The sequence below is a fragment of the Hyla sarda genome, chromosome 3 (assembly GCF_029499605.1).
Source record: "Hyla sarda isolate aHylSar1 chromosome 3, aHylSar1.hap1, whole genome shotgun sequence".
Taxonomy (NCBI): domain Eukaryota; kingdom Metazoa; phylum Chordata; class Amphibia; order Anura; family Hylidae; genus Hyla; species Hyla sarda.
In genome coordinates, this window is record NC_079191.1 from 255,362,975 (window position 1) to 255,386,897 (window position 23,923).

A 23,923-nucleotide genomic window follows, 5' to 3' on the forward strand; every position below is an offset into this window, starting at 1 on the left:
TTAGCTAAAAAGGAATCTGAGCTAAAATCCATAATAAAAGGAATTTTAGTATTCATCGGTACTTCCTCTTTCTATTCTCTCCCTTGTCCTTTATTTTGACAAACTTCAGAGAATGTTTTCTCCACAGGTTTCTATCATATTTTGTTCTAAAACTGTTCTTAGATTGTGTTATAAAGGCTTCTTGATTGGTACAATTTCTTTTGATGTGCTTATGTTTTCAATCCACAGTTGGTGATGACAGCTTGAGGAATCAATATAACTATTACAGTCTGTAGGCTTAGTAGTACCTAATTTGCTCCAATTTTAATACATCTCTAGATCCCGAAAAGTTAACCTTTCCTCATTATAATCAAAAAGTGAAACTGAGATTGTAAGAATTATTATTTATATATTGTACAAAGCCATCCAAATTATTCATATCATCATTATGGAGGTTACAAATATATACAATTGTTATTATTATTATTATTATTATTATTAATAATAATAATAATAATAATAAACATTTTAAAGTTCTAAAACAGAGATTAACCTATAAATGTTTCCATCCAAACTGTAAGGTACAGATTGGTGTATTTAGGCGTGAATTTAGCATCCGTCACTTTAACAGTGGTACCTCTCCACAAATCAAAAATAATTGCTTTCTAAACTAAAGTCTGTCAGATCTAACATGAATTTGGCTTGTACAGGTGACATGTATTTATCCTTTTCCAATGTCAATCTAATGGTACCTAACTTGTGCAGCATACACATCTAAAGTAATGACACAAGAAGAGATGGGCGAATCAAAGCTGATGGAATCAAATTTGTTCCGAATTATATGAAAACTTTTATTCTGAACGAATATGAATTTCCTCGCGCTTTGTGGCAACAAATCTCTTCATTTACTACATTTTGTGCGGGCCGGGGGGCTAAAATGGCGGCTACACGTGTGAGGACAAGGGGCAAGGAAGTCTGGGAAGGTGGGTAGGCAGGATCACACTGAATCACATGGCGGCATGCAGCCTATCAGCAGCCAGCCAGCCCTTTGATGTAATAGCCCTATATATTCGTCAGCCATTGCCAAAGACGGGCATTTCCGAGAGCAGAGACTGTGTGTGCGCACTAATCACCGTTACTTACAATACAGATCTTTACAGCGGTGAATCCATTCACCTCAAGCCCGCATTCATTCTGGCTAGAAAGAGAGCAGACACTGTGTAGTCACTAATTAGCATTACTGACAACACAGATCAGCACAGGGGAAATCCACTGACCTCAACCCCACATCACTGCAGGCAGGCAGAGTTTAAAAGTTGTGTCATAGTCTACCAATTGAGATCATCACAGGAAGCACTCCTCATTAGTGTTGCTCGCGAATATTCGCAATTCGAATTTTATTCGCGAATATCGCATATTCGCGAATTCGCGAATATTCGCGAATATAACGCTATATATTCGTAATTACGAATATTCGTTTTTTTTTGTTTTTTTTTCTCACAGTACACATCACAGTGATCATCCCTCTCTGCTTCCAGCTTATGTGGTGTAAGAAGGCTCTAATACTACTGTGTGAGACTGGTGTGCGAATTTCCGCATATGCGAAAATTTGCATATGATAAGTTTCGCATATGCGAATTTTAGCTTATGTTAATTTTTGTATATGCAAATTTTCGCATTTGTTAATTTTCGCAAATGCGAATATTCGCATATGTTAATTTCGCATACGCGAATATTCGCATATGCGAAAATAAAAAGAGGACATTATGAATATGCGAATATTCGCGAATATGACGAATATTCGTCCATATATTCGCGAATATTCGCGAATTCGAATATGGCCTATGCCGCTCAACACTACTCCTCATTCAAAGACTGCAAGCAACCATAGTGCAGGCAGGGACATAATAACAGTATTATTTCACTACCCCAGCACACTCCCTATCCATGTGACGGCAAGGCAAAGTGTTTTACACCCCTATTGAGGCTCTTTGTAGTCCGGAAATAGCTATTTTTAATAGCATTTTGATGTGAATATAAACCAAATTTTGGGGGGGAAATTTGGCGAATCAGTTGAATCGAGTTTTTGAAAAATTCCTCCTTCTCTAGACACAAGTATAAAGTACTGTGTTGGCCCCAATCTCAAAATTCCATTTTTCTTTATTAGCTTATTGGAATCCCTCAAATGGGATTTCACCTTGATGACATTTACACAGTCTGATGGTCATTTTGAAAACTGACATACTTTTAGTTTGACTTACTGAAAGGAATGCTCTTTTGGAATACTTTTTTATGCTTTTTGTGCATAGTGCTTTATTGTGACACTTCTTAATACTCTTCAGTGTCTGAAATAGATAAACAGATAAGTCCTTGGCTTCATGCTTAAACTCAGATAGCTTGGAATACATCCTGTACAAAAGAAGAAACTATCCCACTGGGATGCCTTGACCCCATGCCTGGATCAAAGTGTTACCTGGGTTTTCTGTAAATTCAAGTGTGAATCCTCTTAGTAGATTTACTGATTATGAGATTTAAGTATCTGCTCTCAAGATCACTGTAAGTAAAGGAAGGGTAGTCATTACATTAGTATCAACAATAGTCTGTAATTGGTTAATGGTATCAATCCATATGATAAACATGTTTTTATAGTAGCTAACAAAAACATACTTCCAGAGAATAGTAAAGAAAACCGGTGCTATGCAACCCCCTTGTGCGGCTTACAAGGTCCAGGATGCACTTAGGATGGATCGGTAATGCTCAGTTTCATAGAAAATAGTTAAATTATAAATCCAGACAGTAAAAGAGAATTAAAATGGCACAATGATCCGTTTTCTTTTCTGATACATTCGGTGTTTCACCCAGCATGGTGCAGACACCAGTGTGTTGTGCTTGACAGGTGACATTTTTTTAGTGCAAGATTGTGCTACAACAGACCCTTTGAAGCACAATCTCATGCAAAACTATCATCACCTGTCAAGCACAACACTCTGGCATCCGCACCATGCTGAATGAAACGCCAAATGTATACCTGCACATATTGAACTAATAAAGACACGGGGTGGTATGAGGGCTCATTTTTTGTGCCGTGATTTGTAGTTTTTCTCTGTACCACTTTTGTTTATATTTTACTTTTTAATCACTTTTTATTAAAAAAAAAAAATTTAATAAAATGTGACAAAAAAGCAGCAATTTTCGACTTGTGTACGCCGTTCACCATATGGAAAAATTAACAATATATTTTGGTAGTTTGGACATTTCCGCACATTTTTTTCTATGGTTAGTGTACCATCACTGTAGATCACTGTTTTGCTGAAGTATGCAAGTGTACTTCAACTTGAGGTCACAAACTGACATTCTCCTTCAGCATTTTTTTCGTAGAGAGCAGAATTCATGGTTCCATCATTCAAGACATCCAGGTTCTCAAGCAGAAAAACAGTCCCAGACCATCACACATATTTGACTGTTGATATGATGTTCTTTTTCTGAAATGCTATGTTAAGTTTACACCAGATATAACAGAAGGTATCTCAAAAAGTTAAATTTTTGTATCGTCGTTCCACAGATTATTTTCCCAAAAGTCTTTGGAATCATCAGGAAGTTTTTATGGGCAAAAGTAATACAGGCCTTTATGTTCATTTTTGGTTACCAGTGCTTTTTCACCTTGGAACTCTGCAATGGATGCCATTTTTGCCCATGAACATTCAGTCATGAACATTGACCTTAACTGAAGCAAATGAGGACTGCAGTTCTTTAGATGTTGTTTTAGTTCCTTTTGAGATTTTTTTCTTATTCAAAACTTTATTTATGTTTAAAGAAAATATTACAAGAACATTTCGGACTCGCAGGTCCATAGCAGTAAAAATGATTAATAACTTTTAGCGCAACATGCGCCAGTACAACAGTAGAAGTACAAAAAGAAAACAGCAGTGCGTGGAAATCCGTCAGATTCATAGTAGTAAGAATAACATACAAATAAAAGAGAAAAGAAAGGTAACCTTCAGTCAGAAATAGTTCGTTTCACTATCAATGACAAGTCATACCTGCAAACCCTCTCTCAGTTCAGACCACACAAGGTAAGTAGCAACATTAGATCTAGACATCTTTAACCTATCCAGAATCATAATTTCCATAGTACATGTATGCAGAAGATGGTGTTTAAGTTCGGCTATAGACGCTATGTCCTGGGATTTCCAGTTTCTGACAATGGATAATCTAGCTAAAGTGAGTACATGAAAGCTGATTAGCAAGCTGGAGTGTAGTAATTTTTCCGGGTGGAGGGATAATAGAGCGACCCCAGGGCCCCAGGAGAGCCACTCTGAGATCAGTGATTGTATTAATGCGTGCACATGATCCCAGAATCTTCTCAGGTTCGGGCATGACCATCAGATATAGAGTAGTGTCCCCTGTGCCCCTCCACATCGCCAACAAAGAGGAGAAGCATCTGGGTAAATTCTCGCTAAGCGGGTGGGGACCATATACCAGTGATACATTAAATTCCTGGCTAACTCTAAATGACCGACATAATGTGATAGTCTAGTTGGAAGCGAAAATAGCCACTCCTATTATTTTTGTATAGAAATGTTGAGGTCACATTCCCAAGCTAGTTTATACGGTAGTGTAGGGGGTGCAGACTGTGATGCTAAGACTGAGTAAGCCTAGGCACCCCTCCCCTAACCGAGGGCGACCCGGTGAAGTAAGTGTTATATGGTGTAGCAGTCCTGATGTGATTCCACCGCAAGCATGGCAATAAATGTCTAAGTTGGAGGAACTTATAAAAGTCCCTACTGGGTATAGAAAAAACATTTGAAATAGTACTAAACTGGGAGAGTTTATCGTCAGCACTAATGTCATCCAAGGAATGTATTCCAGACTCCATCCATGGGGAAAGATCAGTACTAGGTAATAACAGCTGGATAGCCGACAACGGCATAGTGTTGTAGGGACCTAGAGAAACAAGATTGTTTCTGATAGTGTACAGCCATACAGAGAGACCTGCCTGAATCGTAGGGACATAGCTAGGTTGAAAGTCACGTTGTAAATAAATAGACCAGAGTAGAAATCTAAGTGACGACACATCTAAGATGTCCCGTTATTAACCCAGTGGGCTGTAACCTCCATGTCCCACCACTGTTCAACCTACGTGAGAATAGCAGCTCTATAATAGCTCACCAAATCGGGACATCCCAGATCTAACAGGCCTGTACAAAATTTTCGCTGATATTCGGGCTCTGGAGTGGTTCCATATAAACCCCATGAATAGGGACTGCAGACGACGCAGAGCAGAGATAGGAAAGGGGATAGGGAGGTTTCTGAATAAGTAAAGGATTTTAGGCAGTAGAAACATTTTGGCCACTGCTACACGTCCTATCCAGGACATGGGGAATTTAATGTATTTAACTATCTCCGTCTTGAGCAGGGTAGTGAGGTGAATTATATTGGTAGATAGAAGAGTAGAGGCCGATGGTGTCAGTTTAATGCCTAGGTATGTTATACTATCCTCTGACCACATGAATGAAGTACCTGGATTTTAGGGATTGGGTTGTATGTTGATCCAAGTTAAGGGGTAATATCACTGATTTTGTTGAGCCATTGGCTCCATGACAAGAGCAAAAATCAGGGGCGACAAAGGGCACCCCTGACTGGTACCATTCGTTATGGGAAATGTCCTAGACAGAGCCCCCCCCCCTCCCCTCGTGTATACCCTTGCAGAAGGTTTTGTGTAAAGTGCCATTAATGCGGTAATTAAGGGGTCTGGAAACCTAAATCTTCGCATCCCCTCCCCCAGAAAACCCCAGTGGACATGGTCGAACGCCTTCTCTGCATCCAGAGAAAGGAGCAGAGAAGGCGTCCGACCCTTATTGGCCACCGATATGAGGTCCAAAAATCTGGTACCGCCAAGAGTCTGTCTCCCTCTGACGAATCCCACCTGGTCCATAGTAACCAGAGATGGGAGAACTTCCGCTAACCAATTGGCCCATAATTTTGCATATAGCTTCAAGTCAACATTTTACAGAGAAATAGGGCGGAAATTAGAAGAAGTAGTGGGTGATTTCCCTGGTTTGGGCAAGGTCACGATCACTGCCGACATCATTTCACTAGGAATGAAGCCAGTACGAGCTATTTCATTAAAAACATTTACCAGGTGGGGAGACAATAAGGATGCATGGGTTAGGTAAAATTCATTTGTGAGGCCATCAGGTCCAGGTGATTTGGCAGTTTTAAAGGACTTCAGTACCGACAACACCTCCTCATTAGTGAATGGCAATGCGAGGTCCGCTGCTTGAGAGTGGGACAAGGTAGGAAGAGTTATCGAGGATAAGAAGGAAGAAATAGAGGAAGGGGTAGGTTGAGTGGTGTCAGTAGAGGAGGAGAGGTTGTAAAGAGAAGCATAGTAGTCAGCGAAGGAGTGTGCAATCCCCTTGGGATCCACTATTTTAACACCTAGTTTAGCATCTAAATAAGCTATCCTACTATGTTGTTGTTTCTTAATGATTTGTCGTGCAAGTAGACTACCAGGTTTGTTAGCACGCTAATAAAAGTTCATCTTTATACGCCTCAATGCTAAATTAATACTGTATAGATCTAGTTGTCACAGCTCCTCCATTTCCATGGATGCATTGAGCTTGTTTCATCTGTGCAGGTCGGCAAGCTCAGTATTAATAGCAAGCCGTTTGGCAGTTGTAGACTTTCTAAGGAACGAGGTTTGACTGATAAGCTGACCCCTCACCACTGCTTTAAAGGCGCATCATAACATAGAGTTCAATGAGACCGTGCCCTGGTTAGTTTCAAAGTAAGAGGTTATGAGAGATGCCAATTTAGGCTGGAATTCTGGGGATTTTAGTACATATGGGCTTGCGCGCCATAGTCTATCATTAGGCTTCGCTAGAGAATCTTTAATGGATAAAACAATGGGCACATGGTCAGACCACGTAATCGTGGTAATAAGTGTCTGGAGAAGACAATCTGGGAGGGGGGCACTAATCAAAAAGTAATCGATTCGAGAATAAATTTTGTGGGGATGGGTAAAAAGGTGAAGTCAGATTCGGTGGGGTGCATGAGTCGTCATGCGTCATAGAGACCATACGAATGAATGGTTTGAAACATAGGGGAGGGTTCTACAGCCTTTCTCATGGAGGAGGAGTCAACTGAGGGCCAGACGGGGCAATTAAAATCCCCCATTATTATAACCCTATCATGAGGAATAATAGCCGACCTGCGCAGCACTGTATGTAAGAATTTAACCTGTTTAACATTAGGAGCATAAACTCCAATTAACACATATGGTGTGTTATTAATAGTGCATCTCACAATTAAAAAACGACCACCTGCATCAGATTCCACCTTCACAACAGTCAATGCAATAGAATTTTTAAACGTTAAGAAACCTCTTTTACGGGGGGCAGGTGCATGGAGCAGAGTAGGAAAGGACTTGTGCGAAAGTCTGTGGGTGTCCTGAGAGCAAAGATGCGTCTCCTGGAGACAGATTACATCCGCTCTCAGGTTGCCAGCCTTCCTCCAAACCATAGATCTTTTAAAGGGCGAGTTGAGGCCCTTACAGTTGAGGGAAACAAACCTTAAAGTCATGGTAAAATATTAACCCAGTCTTGAAAGCAATGAGGGGAGAGGCACATATGGTGACCTCCCGAGGATCACCATTCACGAAAAGGCACCTGATGGTGTAGGTAATGCAAGTACAAAGGTGAGGGAAGATCACGCCACAAACAGAGAAAGAAAGGCAAACAGACAGAATGACGGTCCAGAAGGACCACATAAAAAAGGAAACAGTAGTTACCAGACAGGGAGAGTGCTTGGAGTACGCCCTCGGGGAATACATTGGAAACACGCAATGTATTAAACCGTGGCTAACCCGGCATTAAGGCTATGTGAATAAAGGGGTTCAGGGAGAAATATAAGATATCTCAGTAATCATAATGAATATCGAATATAGAAAACATGGCAGTGATATACATTACTAATGGGTAGTCCATATTCAGGTAGTCTTCCTCTTCTTCTTGGTGACCGTGATCCATTCCTCCGCTAGATATGCTGGTGCTCCTCTAGTAGCGGGATGAGGGGTGGGTACATCAGAGCCGAGGCCCCAATCCTGGCAGAGTCGAAGCAAACTCTGAGGAATAGAAGCTGTATGTTTTACTCCTTCGTATGTCACAATCACCTTCACAGGGAACCCCCATTTGTAGCTGATGGAGTTATCTCTCAAAACGCGAGTGCCTGCAGTGAACTCCCTCCTCCTCGCTAGAGTAGCAGCAGAAAGATCAGCAAAAATGGAGAGGGAGGCAAATCTTTCAGACAGGTTAACAGCGTTACGAGAGTTAAGCATGATCTATTCCTTAATGTGAAAGAAGTGCAAGCGCAGTATGGTATCCCTGGGTGACGACACAGGCACAGACTTAGGCTTAGGGAGCCTATGGGCCCAGTCAATAAGGAGGTCTTGAGATGATGCCTGAGGGAGAATGGCAGTAAAGTAATTCCTCCGAGACCTATCCTCCATATCCGCCACTTTAAGCCTCAGGGAGGTGAGCTCCTCATCCATGGAGTTAATCAGGTCGGCCATGTTATTGTTAGAGTCAGTGACTTCAGTCATTTTATTCTCAATATTGGACGTTCTGAAGCCCAAGGAGTGCACTTCCTGCTGAATGCTATTAACAGCCGTATGGAGGGCATGCTGGAATGAAGCCTGTAAGTCAGCCAGCAGAATTCTCATAGCAGCCTCAGTTATAGGAGCTGCAGGATCACCAGCAGTGTGGGCCTGGCTGCTGTGCATAGCGCTGGGTGCCGCCATTACAGGAGAGCGTCTCTGGGCCTGGATCCCTGACAGGGAGGGAGACACCGCAAGCTGTCCCGGAGCGTACCCGGGTGAGAGGGATGATATAGTGCCTACCGAGACCTCTGATGGAGCAGGGGATGAACGGCCCGGAGGACTCACCGCCACTGGAGGCCATGCAGTAGACGCAACTTGCTGGGACATCGCATAAGAGGAATGCCCGGGAAGGTCGGCGCCATCTTGGAACCGCTCAGCAGCGGGAAAGAAGGTGGTAAGTTTAAGAGGGCTTTTCTTCTTGGCTCTAGTGCGGGTCATGATTAAAGCAGTATCCGCCGATGCCAGAGGTATTCAGGTGCTGTTTAAGTCCTTTACTCAGCTATGTAGTTGCGGTGTGCCGAGGTAACAGCCGGTTACTGACAGAGCTCTCCACTCACGCGACCGCCGCCATGCGTAGCTAGCCACGCCCCCCTCTTTTGAGATTTTTTGGACTAGTCTTCGCTGCACATCTGGGGTAATTTTGGTAGTGCGTCCACTTCTGGAAAGGTTTCCCACTGTTCAAAATACTTTTTCATAGCACTGTATGTATATAAAGAGGCCAAAGAGAGCCCCATAAAAAAAGTTATGGGTTTGATATACTGTCAGGCATCTTGACAATAAATTTGCATGTAGTACTAAGCTACTTTTTGTTGGTACTGGATGAATATAGAGATTTAATCCTTAAACCAATCAATAGACAAATATCAGGGGTATACAATGTGTCCACTTGGTTTGACATACAGTATAGAGGAATGAGTGGTACAAGATGAATAGCCTAAACATTTTTTAGATTTTAATACTCCGTCTTAAGATGGTTTATGCTATATGAATCTATATGTGGCCATCCAGTGGTTTTGATTTGAATTGTATCCTATTTAGGCTTTTGCTAGCATGTTACAATAATGTTTTGAATTTGTGTTATGATAAACTGGAGTCCTTAATGAAATGTAAAAAGAGTCCTTAATAAAAGTACGTAGTTACATATTTATGTAAATAGTTGATACCCTTGGCTTCTTCTGCAAAAAAAAACCTTTAGATTACTGAGAGTAAAATGCTTTTATAAGTCTCTCTGTGTACTCTCTGAAATCATAAATATACATCAGTGCAAAAACAACTCTTAATTTTCCCATGTTTTAATAATAGTGGAATCCATTCCTCATGATTTCATAGTAGATGTCAGGACAGGCAGTTTTTTTTTTCATGTAGTTGAATACATTTTTTTAATAAATATCTCAATAAGAGTGGGTTTACAGTGCATTTTTGTCTCATATTCACTGTTTCTGTTACAGATAATTTCATTTTGCTGTATGAAATAATGTCGTCAACTATGCTACTGTGTTTGTAAACAAAAATATTGCTAACAATTCAGTTTTTTAAATAATGTACAACAATGGGAAAAAGATTATGCTGTATGGCATAGTGCAACATAAATTTTTAGCATCCATAAACATTTTTTTTTCTATAAAATGTTTTTCATTAAACATACAGCAATAAAACAGTCTGAATGAATTTAAAATTCATAATGTTTTTTTTAATACAATACACTGTCTTAACCTATAAAATGGATGGGTACGTCCTGGAAAAGGGGGACCAGCTGTGAAACAGGATTGTGATGTCATCCTGCACCTTAACAAATTGTCAGCCAAGGGCCTCTGCTAATAGTCTGCAGTGGCAATCACTGCTGCTAGGCTATGTACCCTTTAGATCCTGAAATCATATTTGATTGCGGGACCTAAAGCCGGACACTGTGTGTGAGTGGTTAGTGGAGGTTTCTGAGCAGGACCACTGCAAAGTAATTGTAGGATCCCAATAAGTTTACATGGTGGCCGGAGGGTGTCATACGTGCCTCTATGCCATCTGAACTCTTATCTGCTGCCCCGCCTGCTTTGGCAGGCTAGAGATGCAGAGTACAGATAACACTGATCAACACTGTGCATTAGCACAGCATTGAACAGTGTTAGTAATCTAATGAATGCAAGTTACAGTCTCCTATGGGGACAAAAAATTGTGTAAAAAATTATAAATGTGAATAATTTCCCATTGCCTAGTAAAAGTTTGAATCATCCTTTTCCCATTTTTTAAATAAAATAATGTAAACAAAATGAAGTATAAACATATGTGGTAAAGCCAAATGCATAAATGTCCAAATTAGTAAAATGTAATTTTAATTAAACAGCACGGAAAACAGTGTAGACATTATTGAGTAATTTTGGTCACTTCATATTCCAGGAAAAAAATTATAAAAAGCAATCAAAAAGTCGCATCAAAACAAAAAATGCTACCAATAAAAGCTACAGCTAGCATTGTAAAAATGAGCTGTAGAATTATAGAAAACTAAAAAAAGTTATAGGGGTCAGAAGAGGTCAATTTCAAGGATATTGATTTTCTCACACAAAGTTATAATTTTTTTCCATTATTAAAATAAAACAAAACCTATACAAAATGGGTATCATTGTAATCATATAGACCTACAGAATAAAAATAACTTGATTATGTTATTGAAAGGGAACTGCGTAAAAACTAAATGCCCTAAGATTTGTACAGTCGCGTGTTTTTTTTTTGTTTTTTTTTTCAATTTGGCCCCATCAATATATATTTTTTTTACTTCACTGTAGATTTTGAGGTAAAATGACAAAGTACAATTAGTCCCGAAACAACAAAAAATTGGATAGAAAATTGGAAGAGTTATGGAATTTAAAAGATAAAAAATTTAAATGCCTGAAATGAAAAATCGCTGCATCATTAACCCCTTCCCTCCCCAGGACATATCCTGGGAAGGGGTGAGCAGCTACGGAGCGGGATTGTGACATCATCCCACTCCATACCTCATGGCCCATGACTGGAATCAACAGCCAGGGGCCGCAGCTAATAGCCTGAGAGGCTATTAACTCTTTATATCAGCTTTGATCGTGGGACCTAAAGCCGGCAACTCAATGTTGCTGGCTGGTTGCTATGGGTGATCGGTCCCGATTACCTTAACTGATGGCCGGAGGGTCCGTACCTTCTTGCATGCCTTTGATAAATCTCCCCCAATGTGTCATTTTTACTAAAAAGTGCACTATGTAAAAATGCAACCCCTAAAAGTGCCATAGTGGCATTTTTTTTTCCAATTTTGCCCCACAAATAATAGTTTTTTTGGCTTCACCATACATTTGTGGTAAAATTGTGATGTCATTACAAAGTACACTAAGTCCCACAAACAATAAGCCCTATACATGAAAAATGTATAAAAAATTGGAAGAGTTATGGATTTTAAAAGACGAGAAGGAAAAAAAGAAAACACTAAAATAATGCCACGTCATTAAGGGGTTAAGATGGATTAAAAGGGATGTCCTGTGATTTTTTTTTCAAAATTTGCCAGAAATAATGAAACTTTGCTCGTCTTCCTGATGCCCTAGCACCACTTGTCCGATGGTACCACTTCCTCGTCTTCTTCTTAAAGGGGTATTTCAATTTTATTTTTATTTGACTATGCTACAGGGGCTGTAAAGTTAGTGTAGTTCATAATATACTGTCTGTACCTGTGTGTGACGGTTTTTTCACAATTCTTCTGTGATTTTCACCCCACTATTTATTTTTACCAGCATACAAAATGACTGTTGTCTCAGATTTTTCCCAGCTTGCAATGCGGCTGAGACCTGACTCACTAGTCAGCTGATGACAGGGAGCCTATCTGCTTCAATGGGTGGAGGGATCAATCTGCAACTAATGCAACAGCTGTAGGCACCCTGATTAAGAACCACAGGTCTTTTGTTTCAATGGGTGGGGTGGCTGATGTGTGAGAGGGAGGAAAATGGCATTGTGGGATTTGTAGTAAAAAAAAACATAAGTCAAACAGGAAAAACAAGTTCACAAAAAGCTAGCCACAGTGTTATGGTAATCTCATGACATAGCCATTTAGCCCCAAGACAAGCGCAAATCCTTCCTAAGCATTTCCATTACTGTCTGCCAGGTACGTACTAAAATCACCTTATGGTGGATAACCCCTTTAAGACAAGTGTCTGCTCAACCAATCACTGACTGCAATGTTGACTTGCTTGAGCTACTGATTGTGCCTAGACATGGTCAAAGAAATGGTAAGCAGAGGAGACAGGCACTGGCAGAATGTCAACAGCGAAGATCAACAAAGGAAAGCAGTTTTACATTTTTTTTTATTTCAACCTGACAAAGAATAAAAAATAGATGACTCTTAATTTAAAAATGACTCTTATTATGGGTAATGTTTGTATTTTGGAATTTTTATATCTTTAGTGTTACGAACTTTATAAAAAAAAATATATACTTGCTCTCTGCATAAAATATGAATAATTTTTTTATGCCTTGTCTTTTGCAGTATGCTGCTTGGCTCGTGGTGTGGGTGTCTTGGAATGTATTTATTATTTGTTTCTATTTGGAAGCGGGAGATCTTTCCAAGGTAAGTCATCATTTCACAGATCTTATGAATAACTATCACTGCTTAGAGAAATGATTCAGAAAAATTGTAAGATTCCAGTTTTCCAAATACTTAGTTTTTTTTGTATGTCCTTATGGTTTATAATGGCTCTAGAGGTTCGGAGCCAATTTTCTAGCCACATAATATACAAAATGTATGCTATATTTCAGTTGTTTTATATATGAGAAAATGGTTGATTTCAGTCTTCAAGTGTCACTGTTGTTGCCAATGAATTACATATGAGAAAGTGCTCGAGTCAATGTTATATAACTATGGAACAGTCTAGAATCAATAGCTCTTATTGTGGTTAAACAATCCAAGTATATGGTTTCCACTACAAAGCAACATTTTTTAAGAAACATTATTTTTTTATTTGGAAACTATATATATAAAATAAGTGAATTTCTTATTTTAAGGGCAATTCAAATAAATGGATACACAAGTGTTAAAAATCCAGTTTACTGTTCTAGCATTCGTAAGATTATCCACTTTAAAAACCATTTACTCAGGACTGGCTGGCATCCAAATGAAAGGTTTTATCTGCACTCATAAAGTCCACTGTTTAATTCCAGTAAATACAGGACAATTTCTAAGATTGCTAAGATGAGAGAAGGATGAGAGAAGGAACTCATCTCCTAGTATCTAACCCCTGGTAGACAGTAACAGTTTTTCAACCAAAAAAATTGCCCTGTATTTACTGCTATTTATCTTTCCTTAAATTAGATTTCGGAACCCCACAGATTAAATGTTTTGCATAACACAGATGTGTTGCCCATAAATGATCAGATAGGTCCATTTTATTCTCATCTGACCAAAGAATACATTTTTTCTATAAAGGCCCCCTATGTACAGATACATGGACAGATGTGAATCTTTGGAGCATCTTCTGCGATATCAGTGGTGTCTTATCTCCTTGCCGCTCTATAGGTTGTTGTGGTGAGCCTTCTCTTGTCAGCTTTGTAGTTGTGCCACATTTTTCCATTATGTTATAAAGAATTTAATGGTGCTCCATTTGATCAATGCTTGGGACATATTTTTTACAACCCAACCCTGATCTACACTTTTGTACATCTTCGTCTATGGCCAATTTGGAGAGCTTTGGTCCTCCTTGGTTTTATGCTATTATTTATGGCCATTTGAATTCTTCAAAATTTGTATTGAATCTATTAACAAGCAAAAATAACGATTTAATAGCTTTTTTTCAAATCAGATAATGTTTTATTTACACTTTGAACATGTGGCTAAAACTATCCTTATTCAATATAATTATTTTGTCTCTAATGCATCTAATGTTTTGTAGCCTGAATTACATTTCTGTTTGAAATGCGTGATTTTCACTTAGCAAAGATAAAAGAAGCCTTTGAGGCTATTGTGCTATATTAGCTGTCATTTTTGGCATATTGCTTATTAGCCAGCTATTCACATTTCACATTCATGTTTTCATTTTGTGCATTCATAGCTGAGAATAAATATGACACCAACCCGTAATGACACTTATAAGTATTTCCTCTTGTTATAAAATGACACATTGAGGCTGAAAAATATATTACATTAAATTGTTTTAAAATGGAGAATAAAGCATACCCTTCAGGCAAGTAATGATTTAAAGTATAGCTTTATTCAAAAGCCACCACAGGAGGTAGGTTTATCGTGTTCTTTTGTATTGGCAAAATTCAACCTATTAGTGTCACTTTAAAACAACATAAATTATGCTCTATATACTTTCAACAAATGCAATGTAGTCAACCCAATAGCTTCCTGTACTAAGCATCGCCAGAGGGACCTTTAAAGTGTGTGTGTATTACCCTTGACTTTTTTAATGTGATTTTTTTGTATACTTTTAACACTGTTGAAGAATTTGTCCTTCTATTCATTCTGACCTTAAACCAATATTTGAGTGCTAAATTAAATAACATGGTGATTGTATTGTAAAATTGTAGTACATTGACCTCGGGAATACTGGAACATGTACAGCTGTGTGTCTGGACATTTTACTTATGTTGTGTTTGTACTTCTTTATAATTTTACACCTTCATCTTTACAAACAAATTAAAATTATCTAAATTAATTTATCTATGACCTCCACTGTCCTATTACTTTTCAATGTATGTTTTGTGAATTTATTGGTGTTGTATATTGATATTTGTGAGTGTGTGGTTGCTACCATTGGCTGGCCAAGATAATAATTTTATAATTATTAAAGGGTCCAGAAAAAAAAAGATCTATAGTTCTCTAATATTCTTCAGTTGGACTAAGCATTTCTAGGGCAAGTAAAACAAATCCCTCACTATAACTGGAGATAACTTCAGCTTATGAAAGTATGAGAAAAGTTTAGATAATACAATTTACTTATTTATGGCTCTATAATCTTTTAAATTAGGAGTGCAGATTAACCAGGATGAGTTATGAGAAGAGGAAGAGTAACAGTATTCCCTTTATTATTTTTTTCCCCTGATTAGGATCTATGTCTGTTTTGATTGTTCGGAGTCAGAATGTTCAGACCCCCACCTATCACTAGACAGAGACAAGAGGAGCATGCAATTAAGTGCTTCACTCAATGGCACCCTGCTCTCTTAGTCTCATTGCATACGGTGAGCTCCATAGACTTAAAATTGGGAAAGACAGTAAGCTGGGAAGTGAGGTGCTTAACCTAACAGTTATCCCAACTCGTTCTAACAAAAACCCAGGCCCCAACCCATCAAGACTTTATACATGTTTGTGTGAAATATTAAATTGAATCCAATATGGTGAATGGGGTAAAGGAAGAAAAATACCAAATGCCAGAATTGTGTTTTTGTCACATTACATTCCAGAAAAAAAAGTGATCAAAAAGGCCAAATTGGTATCCTTAAAAACTACACATTTGGCTCAAGAAATGACCCCTAAAACTGTTTCATAGATGGAAAAATAAAAGTGTTATAGGCATCATAAAATGGCATATTAAAAGTCATAATACATTTTTTTCTAAAAAGTTTTACATATTTTTAAATAGTGGCATGGGTGTAATATATTAAGTTGTTACAGATCTAAGATGGTATGGGAAATTGTTTAAACTAAATATAGAGTCAAGAAGAACGTATTTTCATAGTGACTATTTATTGTAAGTGACAAACAATGTGACAGAAAAACTTAGCAAACAAAATATGTCAGAAACAGGGGGCCCTGGTTTCGCCCTCTCTAAATTGCCCTTCCTACAAATGGTAGGTCTTCAGTCCTTGTGAATGGGAGCCTACCCCGGTACCTCCTGCCTGGTCCTACACTAAAATGAATGTCATGATTAATTATACAACAGCTTAACAAGATTCAGTACAGGGAGTACAGTTGAAAAATAGTATATTCAGGCACATTTAGGCACCGACGATTGTGAGGGCATATGAGTCCATATTATTCCATATGTGCGCAATGGCACTATTGTGAAATAGAGTGAAGTTAATTATTAACACATACTGTATAATAGTAACAGACAATATTAATAATTTTACAATAAGGTATGCCTCGGGGGTGTAGCCCCGGGGGTACAGAGGAGAATTCAATATACAAAGACAATAATACTAGGATACAAGGGAGTATTCAATGTATATAAGTAATTAATCCAAATAAATCCAACATGTTTTGCTGTATTGTGGCAAAGTAATCAGCTCTTCAGGGATTATATATGAATACTTCCAGGGTTTGTATTGACCCATGCACTAGGATATTGTGCAGAAATTGTAAAGATTATACAGGATGTGAAACTGACTTGGCTATTGACCAATAGCTTGCAGAAAGCATATGCATGCGGCTGGACCCGATAGTCTGGATGGGATGCCTGGTTGGTGAACACGGAGGTAGGTATATGGGAGGGTAAATATATTCCATTTATGATACATGCCTGATGTATACAGTCCCCACTGTTAAGTGTGTTCATAGTGATCTCCAAAGTCAATAGCTAGATAACTATATAATCCTGTTGATGTAGTTCAGGGCACTGGCCGGTCCGTGCTCCGTGGATGGCAGGAGGACATCCAGACCTGACGAGAAACCTTATTTTACTCTATAAAATGTGTTACCACTAATTATGTAGGATAAAACCTGGTGACAGCTTCCCTATAGTGGTAGAATCAGCCATGTAGTATTATGTTGCCTTAATTGTTTTCCAGGCACAGCAACATACATTTACTGGCTGTCTAGCACGTTGTTGTTCAGTGCTAAACTGCATTACAACAAACTACTTTATATACATTGTTGTGTCTGGCAAACAATGTAGGGAATGCATGTAGGGTATGCAATACTCCTTGGTGCAACATAGCCTCTTCAGCCAGCTAATTGGTAGGAGTGCCAGACCCCTTCCAACTTGATATGGATGTCTTATACTAGGGATATATATTAGATATACCACAGCACTCAATAGTTAGTAAAAAAAAAAGATTAATCCTTTGAAGAACAATTAATAATTTTATTACGTCAACTTTCAGCATCCCATCAGCAGGTTTTTATCAAACAAGCAATTTGAAACAAAGGTATAATGTAATCGAATGTACCGAAATTGGAACTCAACATTTTAGCCCTTCCAGGACTTGCTCCCAATGGATCCCAGTGTCTGTGTGGAAAGGAGAGTAAGCTGTCCTGCTGATTTGGTGTCAAAATCCTAGGGATATGCTGTTTATCCCAAAAAAATACCTTTAAGGTACAACCACTTGAATGTGAAAAAGTTTCCTGTACATGCATGTAGAGAACTGTTTTAATTTGTAACCTCCCATTAACCCCTTAAGGACTGAGCGATTTCACATTTTTGCATTTTCGTTTTTTCCTCCTTGCCTTTAAAAAATCATAACCCTTTCAATTTTGCACCTAAAAATCAGTTTTATGGCTTATTTTTTGCGCCACCAATTCTACTTTACAGTGACATTAGTCATTTTACCAAAAAATTCACGGAGAAACGGAAATAAAATTAATTGTGCGACAAACTTGAAGAAAAAATGCCTTTTTGTAAATTTTTTGGGCTTCCGTTTCTACGCAGTACATTTTTCGGTAAAAATGACACCTTATCTATTCTGTAGGGCCATACGGTTAAAATGATACCCTACTTGTATAGGTTTGATTTTGTATTACTTAAAAAAAAAATCATAAATACATGCAGGAAAATGTATACGTTTAAAATTGTCATTTTCTGAGCCCTATAAATTTTTTATTTTTCTGTGTTCAGGGCACTATGAGGGCTAATTTTTTTGTGCCGTAATCTGAAGTGTTTAGCGGTACCATTTTTGTTCTGATCAGACTTTTTTGATCACTTTTTATTCACTTTTTTGTGGTATAAAAAGTTATCAAAAATGCGCTATTTTGGACTTTGGAATTTTTTTGTGTGTATGCCATTAAAAGTGGTATATTTTTATGATTCGGACATGTGATACCACATATGTTTATTTTTATTTACACAGTTTTATTTTGTTACTAGGAAATGCCGGGTGATTTAAACTTTTAATTCAGAAGGGAATACCTGAAAGGGATGGCTTTTTTTTTATACTTTTTTTTTGCGAGCTCATAGCTCCTATAGGGACCTATGCGCTTGCAATGGCTGATTGCATACACAGATTGTGGCCTTGCCGTTGCATGGCAACAAACTGTGTAATAGGTGGTTGATTGCTTCAGCCTGTAACTCAGGCATGGAGCAATCAATCAGAGCCGGGACACAGACGGAAGAAGGTAGGGACCTTCTTCTCTACTGGTAGCTGATCGCGGCTGCGCGCTATTAGCCGCGGGTCCCGGCTGTGAATAGGCGCTGGGATCATACCGCTATGATGCGGGGTCCCGCCGGGACCCCGCGTTATAGACAGGGACCGGACTTAGGACGTACTCATGCGTCCTAAGTCCTTAAGGAGTTAAATATAAGTGCAGGAGTATAGCACAAAAACAATAAGATTTTATATGGATGATATGACATAAAACGTTTTATCTTTGTCTGATATATTTCTAAACAGTATGTTGAAAGTACATTAAGACAACCTCAAATGCCCCCCAGTGACAGCACTAGCCTCTGACTGCTCAATAACAAACCCCCATTCACAAAGTCAGTCAAAGATGCCCCTCTGAAAGGGAACCTGTCACATTGAAAATGCAGTCGTATCTGTAGGCATCATGTTTTAGAGTAGAAGGAGCTGAGTAGATTGATATATAGTTTTATCGGTAAAATTCCTGTATAACTTGTCACTTATTCATGTATACCTCTGCTCATTCTGGGCTAGTCATGTGGGCGGTGCTACTTAATAATTGACAGCTGTCTGTATGTCAGTGCATATAGACAGCTGTCTGTTACCAAGTAGGATAACCCACATGACTGGCAAATTATCCTAGAACATTCTTTAGCAAACTATATATCAATCTGCTCAACTCCTTCTGTTCTATGACATCATGCCTGTAGATTTAGCTGTATTTTCAGTGTAGCAGATTCCATTTAAACAGACAGTTTCTAGCAGAAAATAATCATCTACTGGACAATTTGGCTAATATAAAAAGTCAATGAGTTACAATAATATTTCAATGGGGATGGATAATTATTTTCTTATATCAATTGCAAATGACTGTTATGTACTGAAAAACTAAAGGGACCAAATGGCCTGGAAAGGAGAAGGGAATGAAAATGAAAGGAGCAGAACAGCAAATATCTGGGGAGAAAAGAAAGGCCTCAGAAGAATAGCGCGAAGGATAGACTCTATGTAGAAGTAAAGGAGCAAGAACAGTCTGGCAAAGTCAGTTTACAAGGTCACAAGAATAGAGTAAGTCAGAATACTCTAAAGTGGGACCAGGCAGGAAACAATATGGTATCCATTGGCCAATGGTCAAGTGTTACGCTATGTTCACACATCCAGAATGTCCTCACAGAAAATCCAAGACCGCACGGTATTCAACTGTCTCATAGACAGCCATGCATTCTGTGTGGAGTCCACAGAAAAAATCAACATGTTTATTCTTTCTATGGACACAGAAAACAGAATTTCTGTGGCAAAAACATCTGGCAGCAATTCCTCCATGTGCACAGCGCAGCAGAATCCCATTAACTTCAATGGGACTCCAGAATCCCCGGAAATCCAGTGTGGAATTCTGCATGGAAATTTTGGATGTATAAATGTGGCCTAAAATTACAGCACCAAATCTTCATGATGATACAACAGCCGCTTGTGGTCTATTCTAAGAAAAACAATGTATTTCTGACAATCAACTTGATTCACTGAGCGATAAAATAGGCCGCAATAAAAAAAATTCAGTCAAAGGTAAGAAGTAAGAAACTTACAAGCAACAGACTTTAAGAGGAAAAAGAAAGCTAGGGAAAATGATACATAGAGATGATGATATAATGAATTGACTTTATAAGCTGATGTACGTATAAGCACAGCTGGATTCAGAGTTGCAGCAGTCCAACTTAAAGCTTATCAAGCACATTTCTTATATGCTCATTTAACAGTGTAATTAACAGTATATACAGGATAAGTTGCATCCCATCAACATATTGCCAGTGCTGGTCCATTGATCCTATATAATGAGCAAACTTCATTTACAAGAGCTTGATACCAGGCTACAATATATGCAGAGCAAATTTTTTTATTTGTTATTATTGGAATTAAGTAGACCCCAAAAAGAGAATGAATTGACTACAACCCAACATAACTTTATCTTAAAATGTTAAGCATTGGTCTGACACCTTCATAATGACTGAATACAATATTTAAAATCAAAACAATATATCTGTAGATGCTAGCAGGGTTTCCTATCCAGCATTATTTGTATAGAATAGAAATTTACAGGCTCACTATTAACTTACTACACAGCATCAGCTTTTTGTTTTTACAGATACAGTATGGCAGTCAGATTTGATGTGTTAATGTATCTTGTTAACTCGAACGACTCTGACTGTTAACTCCACTACATCTGTATCTCTTATACAATTCTAGCACATACAGGTGAAACAGTGCCATATACACTTCACACGCAACCCAGATCTGCCTCAGGTTTGATGGAACTTGCAAATAGAGTAGGACATTAGACTTGCTTGAAGCAGGCTTTGATTTGATCAGGATTTAGGACAGGATAGTCCTAGACCTAACTGGACCTAGAAGAAGCATTTTTGACTATGTGTATGTCTGCCTCACTGGCCTTTGCCAGAATCTGATTAACTATACTGATCTGCCCAGCAGTAGCAGAGCTGGGAGACCTCCTCACACAACTCTAGCAAAAAACAAACTATGGGGTTAGACTAGGGACTCTTCTGTCAGCTTTTCTGGAAACTTCTGCATAGAAGCTTAGTTGGGAAGCATGTCATGTAACCAATTAATCACACCACTCATATTAAACCTTACCCTTATATTTACAGAGCATGCGGCACGTGGGTGGCAGAATGTTGACATTTACAGAGTGTAAGTGTATTGGATTAATCTCAGAATATTTATAAATGCTTTTTCAGGATTGTTCTGTTTGTACTTTCCTTGTACTTTTAAATGTGCCAGATAACTTGTGAACATTATGGGCCTCCATACTTTCTAGTGACATTGCTAGCAACTTTATAACAACAGTTATGCAGCATTCACAGGGATGCAGCATTCACTTTAATATTTACTGTATTGTATTTAACTCAAGGAAAGCCATGCAACAACTGATTATTCACCAATAAACATGAACCTTATTAAGTAGATGTTAACAATAAATATTAATACAATGTCTCTGACATGCCGAAAGTTTTTTGGAATGACAGGGACACTTTAAATGTCCATCACTGCTAACTAAAAAAGTCAATATTCCTGATTTACTAATCTTCTCTGCTTGGCAAGGGAGGAGGCTGCAGTTTCTGTTTATTAGAATCTCAGCTGCCAAGCAGAGAAGACTCTGCTCTTTCACCACAACAGGATTCTTCTACATACCTGGTGGAAAAGGTGGAAAAGCAAGATTAAACATGCATGTCAATCTCAGCACAATTACTGAAAAAGAAAGAGTTGGGACTTTATTGATGGAATATCAATAAAGAATATTATTGGATAATTAGTGTGAACACAGAAAAAAGTTCATAATTTGGGGTTAGATTTAACTGTAAACCATATTCTTTATGGGAAACCCCCTTTGACATCTACATGAAGGTCCTTCCTAACATTTAGGAAGCCATGGCTCATACCAAAGCAATGTCTCAACCTCTTTCACTGCTATGTTGCCTACTCCTGTTTTATGGAGTCGCATTATTGTGTATCGTGACGTACATGTCCTGATTCTAAACCCAAAGAATATGTTCAGATAAAATGTTCATTTTTCCCAATTGTTTTAACTAGCTGGTGTTCATTTTGCTAATAATAATAATAATAATAATAATTAAATAATAATTAAAATAAAGCATGTTTACTGACCTTTGCTGACCTTTAAGCATAATGTGTTTTACCTTTATTATTTAACAATAAACATATGTATGTTCCTGAAACTTTCAGTGTATGTTCACTGCGTACAATATTACTGTTTTACAGACAGAAAACAGACTCCATTTATCTGATCTAATTACAATGAGGAAAGAATTGTTGCTGCACAAATTATGCTTCTGGATAATTACATATACTTAGAGCAGGGCGCTTACACCATTAATGTTACACTTAACAACAGTGCTATGATAAGCACATTTAAACGAGGAAATTATTTGCATGTGTTTATAAGAGATTATGCTTAATCAAGGGATTTCTATGAAAATATTAACTGTTTACATTACCTTTTAGGGGATCTATAACATGGGACTTTGAAGGCTATAATTAATACAGTCCTAATTGTCTTAGACAGGAGTTTCATACAGTCACCTATTCTGACATCCCTACAAATGATGTACGTGTGAAAATTTGCCAACATGTAAAAAAAAAAGTCTAATGCGTAACTGAACATAAATTTGCAGGCTTCTTTATTTTCTAGCAACCATAAAACTAAATAAATTAAAAAAAGGTCAGCACTTTCTTGAAGCCCCATAGAGAATGAGTGCTGGCCGTGTATGTTTGGAGCCCTCTGATCATTCCTTGCTACATTTCACCTCCATTCTTGTGACCAATTAGTATTCTAGTAGTTGAACCACCATGGATTAGCTAGTTATTCCCTATTATACAAATAAATATAACTTATTATTGTGGGATAAGTCCTTAAAAAAAAAAAAGGTTTAACCGTGCTACAACCTACCTCTCACTGTGCCAGGATTAGCTAAATCCTAGTTTCTAGATACATAATGGGCCTCATTTACTGAGGCTTTTCCTAGTATATTATGAAGGGTATTTTATGTTGCAAAAAATCCAAAGAATCCTATTAACTCTCCACTTTACTCAGAAAACCCTACAAAGGGGTGTGGCCATCAAGGGAAAGGGTTGTTTCCCCAAAAAACCCTACATTTTCAAAAGAAACCTACAAATTTACTAATGTTTCCACATAAAATGTGGTGGATTTGAGCTTTGGAAAACCCGATAGCTCAGAACAGGTGTGAAAAGAGCAAAATATATGGAAAATCGCCAAATACAAGATACAGTAGTAAATACCATGGAAAAATATCTGTCAGAAACAAAAATCCAGAAAGAAAACTACACTCCACTTTTAGTAAATGAGGCCCAATGTGTCTGGAAAGTTGTGCTTGATGTCTAACCTTTTGTAAATTGATTTTTTTATTCACTATTTTAAGAAGTAAAATTGAAATGACCACCTAGCATTGTCATAAAGAT

At 38.1% G+C, this 23,923-nt stretch overlaps 1 protein-coding gene across 4 annotated transcripts in view; it reads left to right on the forward strand.

The window, feature by feature from the left end:
* NKAIN2 (sodium/potassium transporting ATPase interacting 2) overlaps positions 1–23,923 on the forward strand; it is a 948,625-nt gene that overhangs the window by 422,430 nt on the left and 502,272 nt on the right. For all 4 annotated transcript variants that reach the window (XR_008891337.1, XR_008891336.1, XM_056566470.1 and 1 more), the window contains exon 3: positions 13,131–13,211. Coding sequence is in view for 2 of the 4 variants with exons in the window: in XM_056566470.1 (XP_056422445.1) it covers positions 13,131–13,211 (81 nt within the window). In the remaining 2 variants the exon portion in view is untranslated. The remainder of the gene's footprint in view (positions 1–13,130; positions 13,212–23,923) is intronic.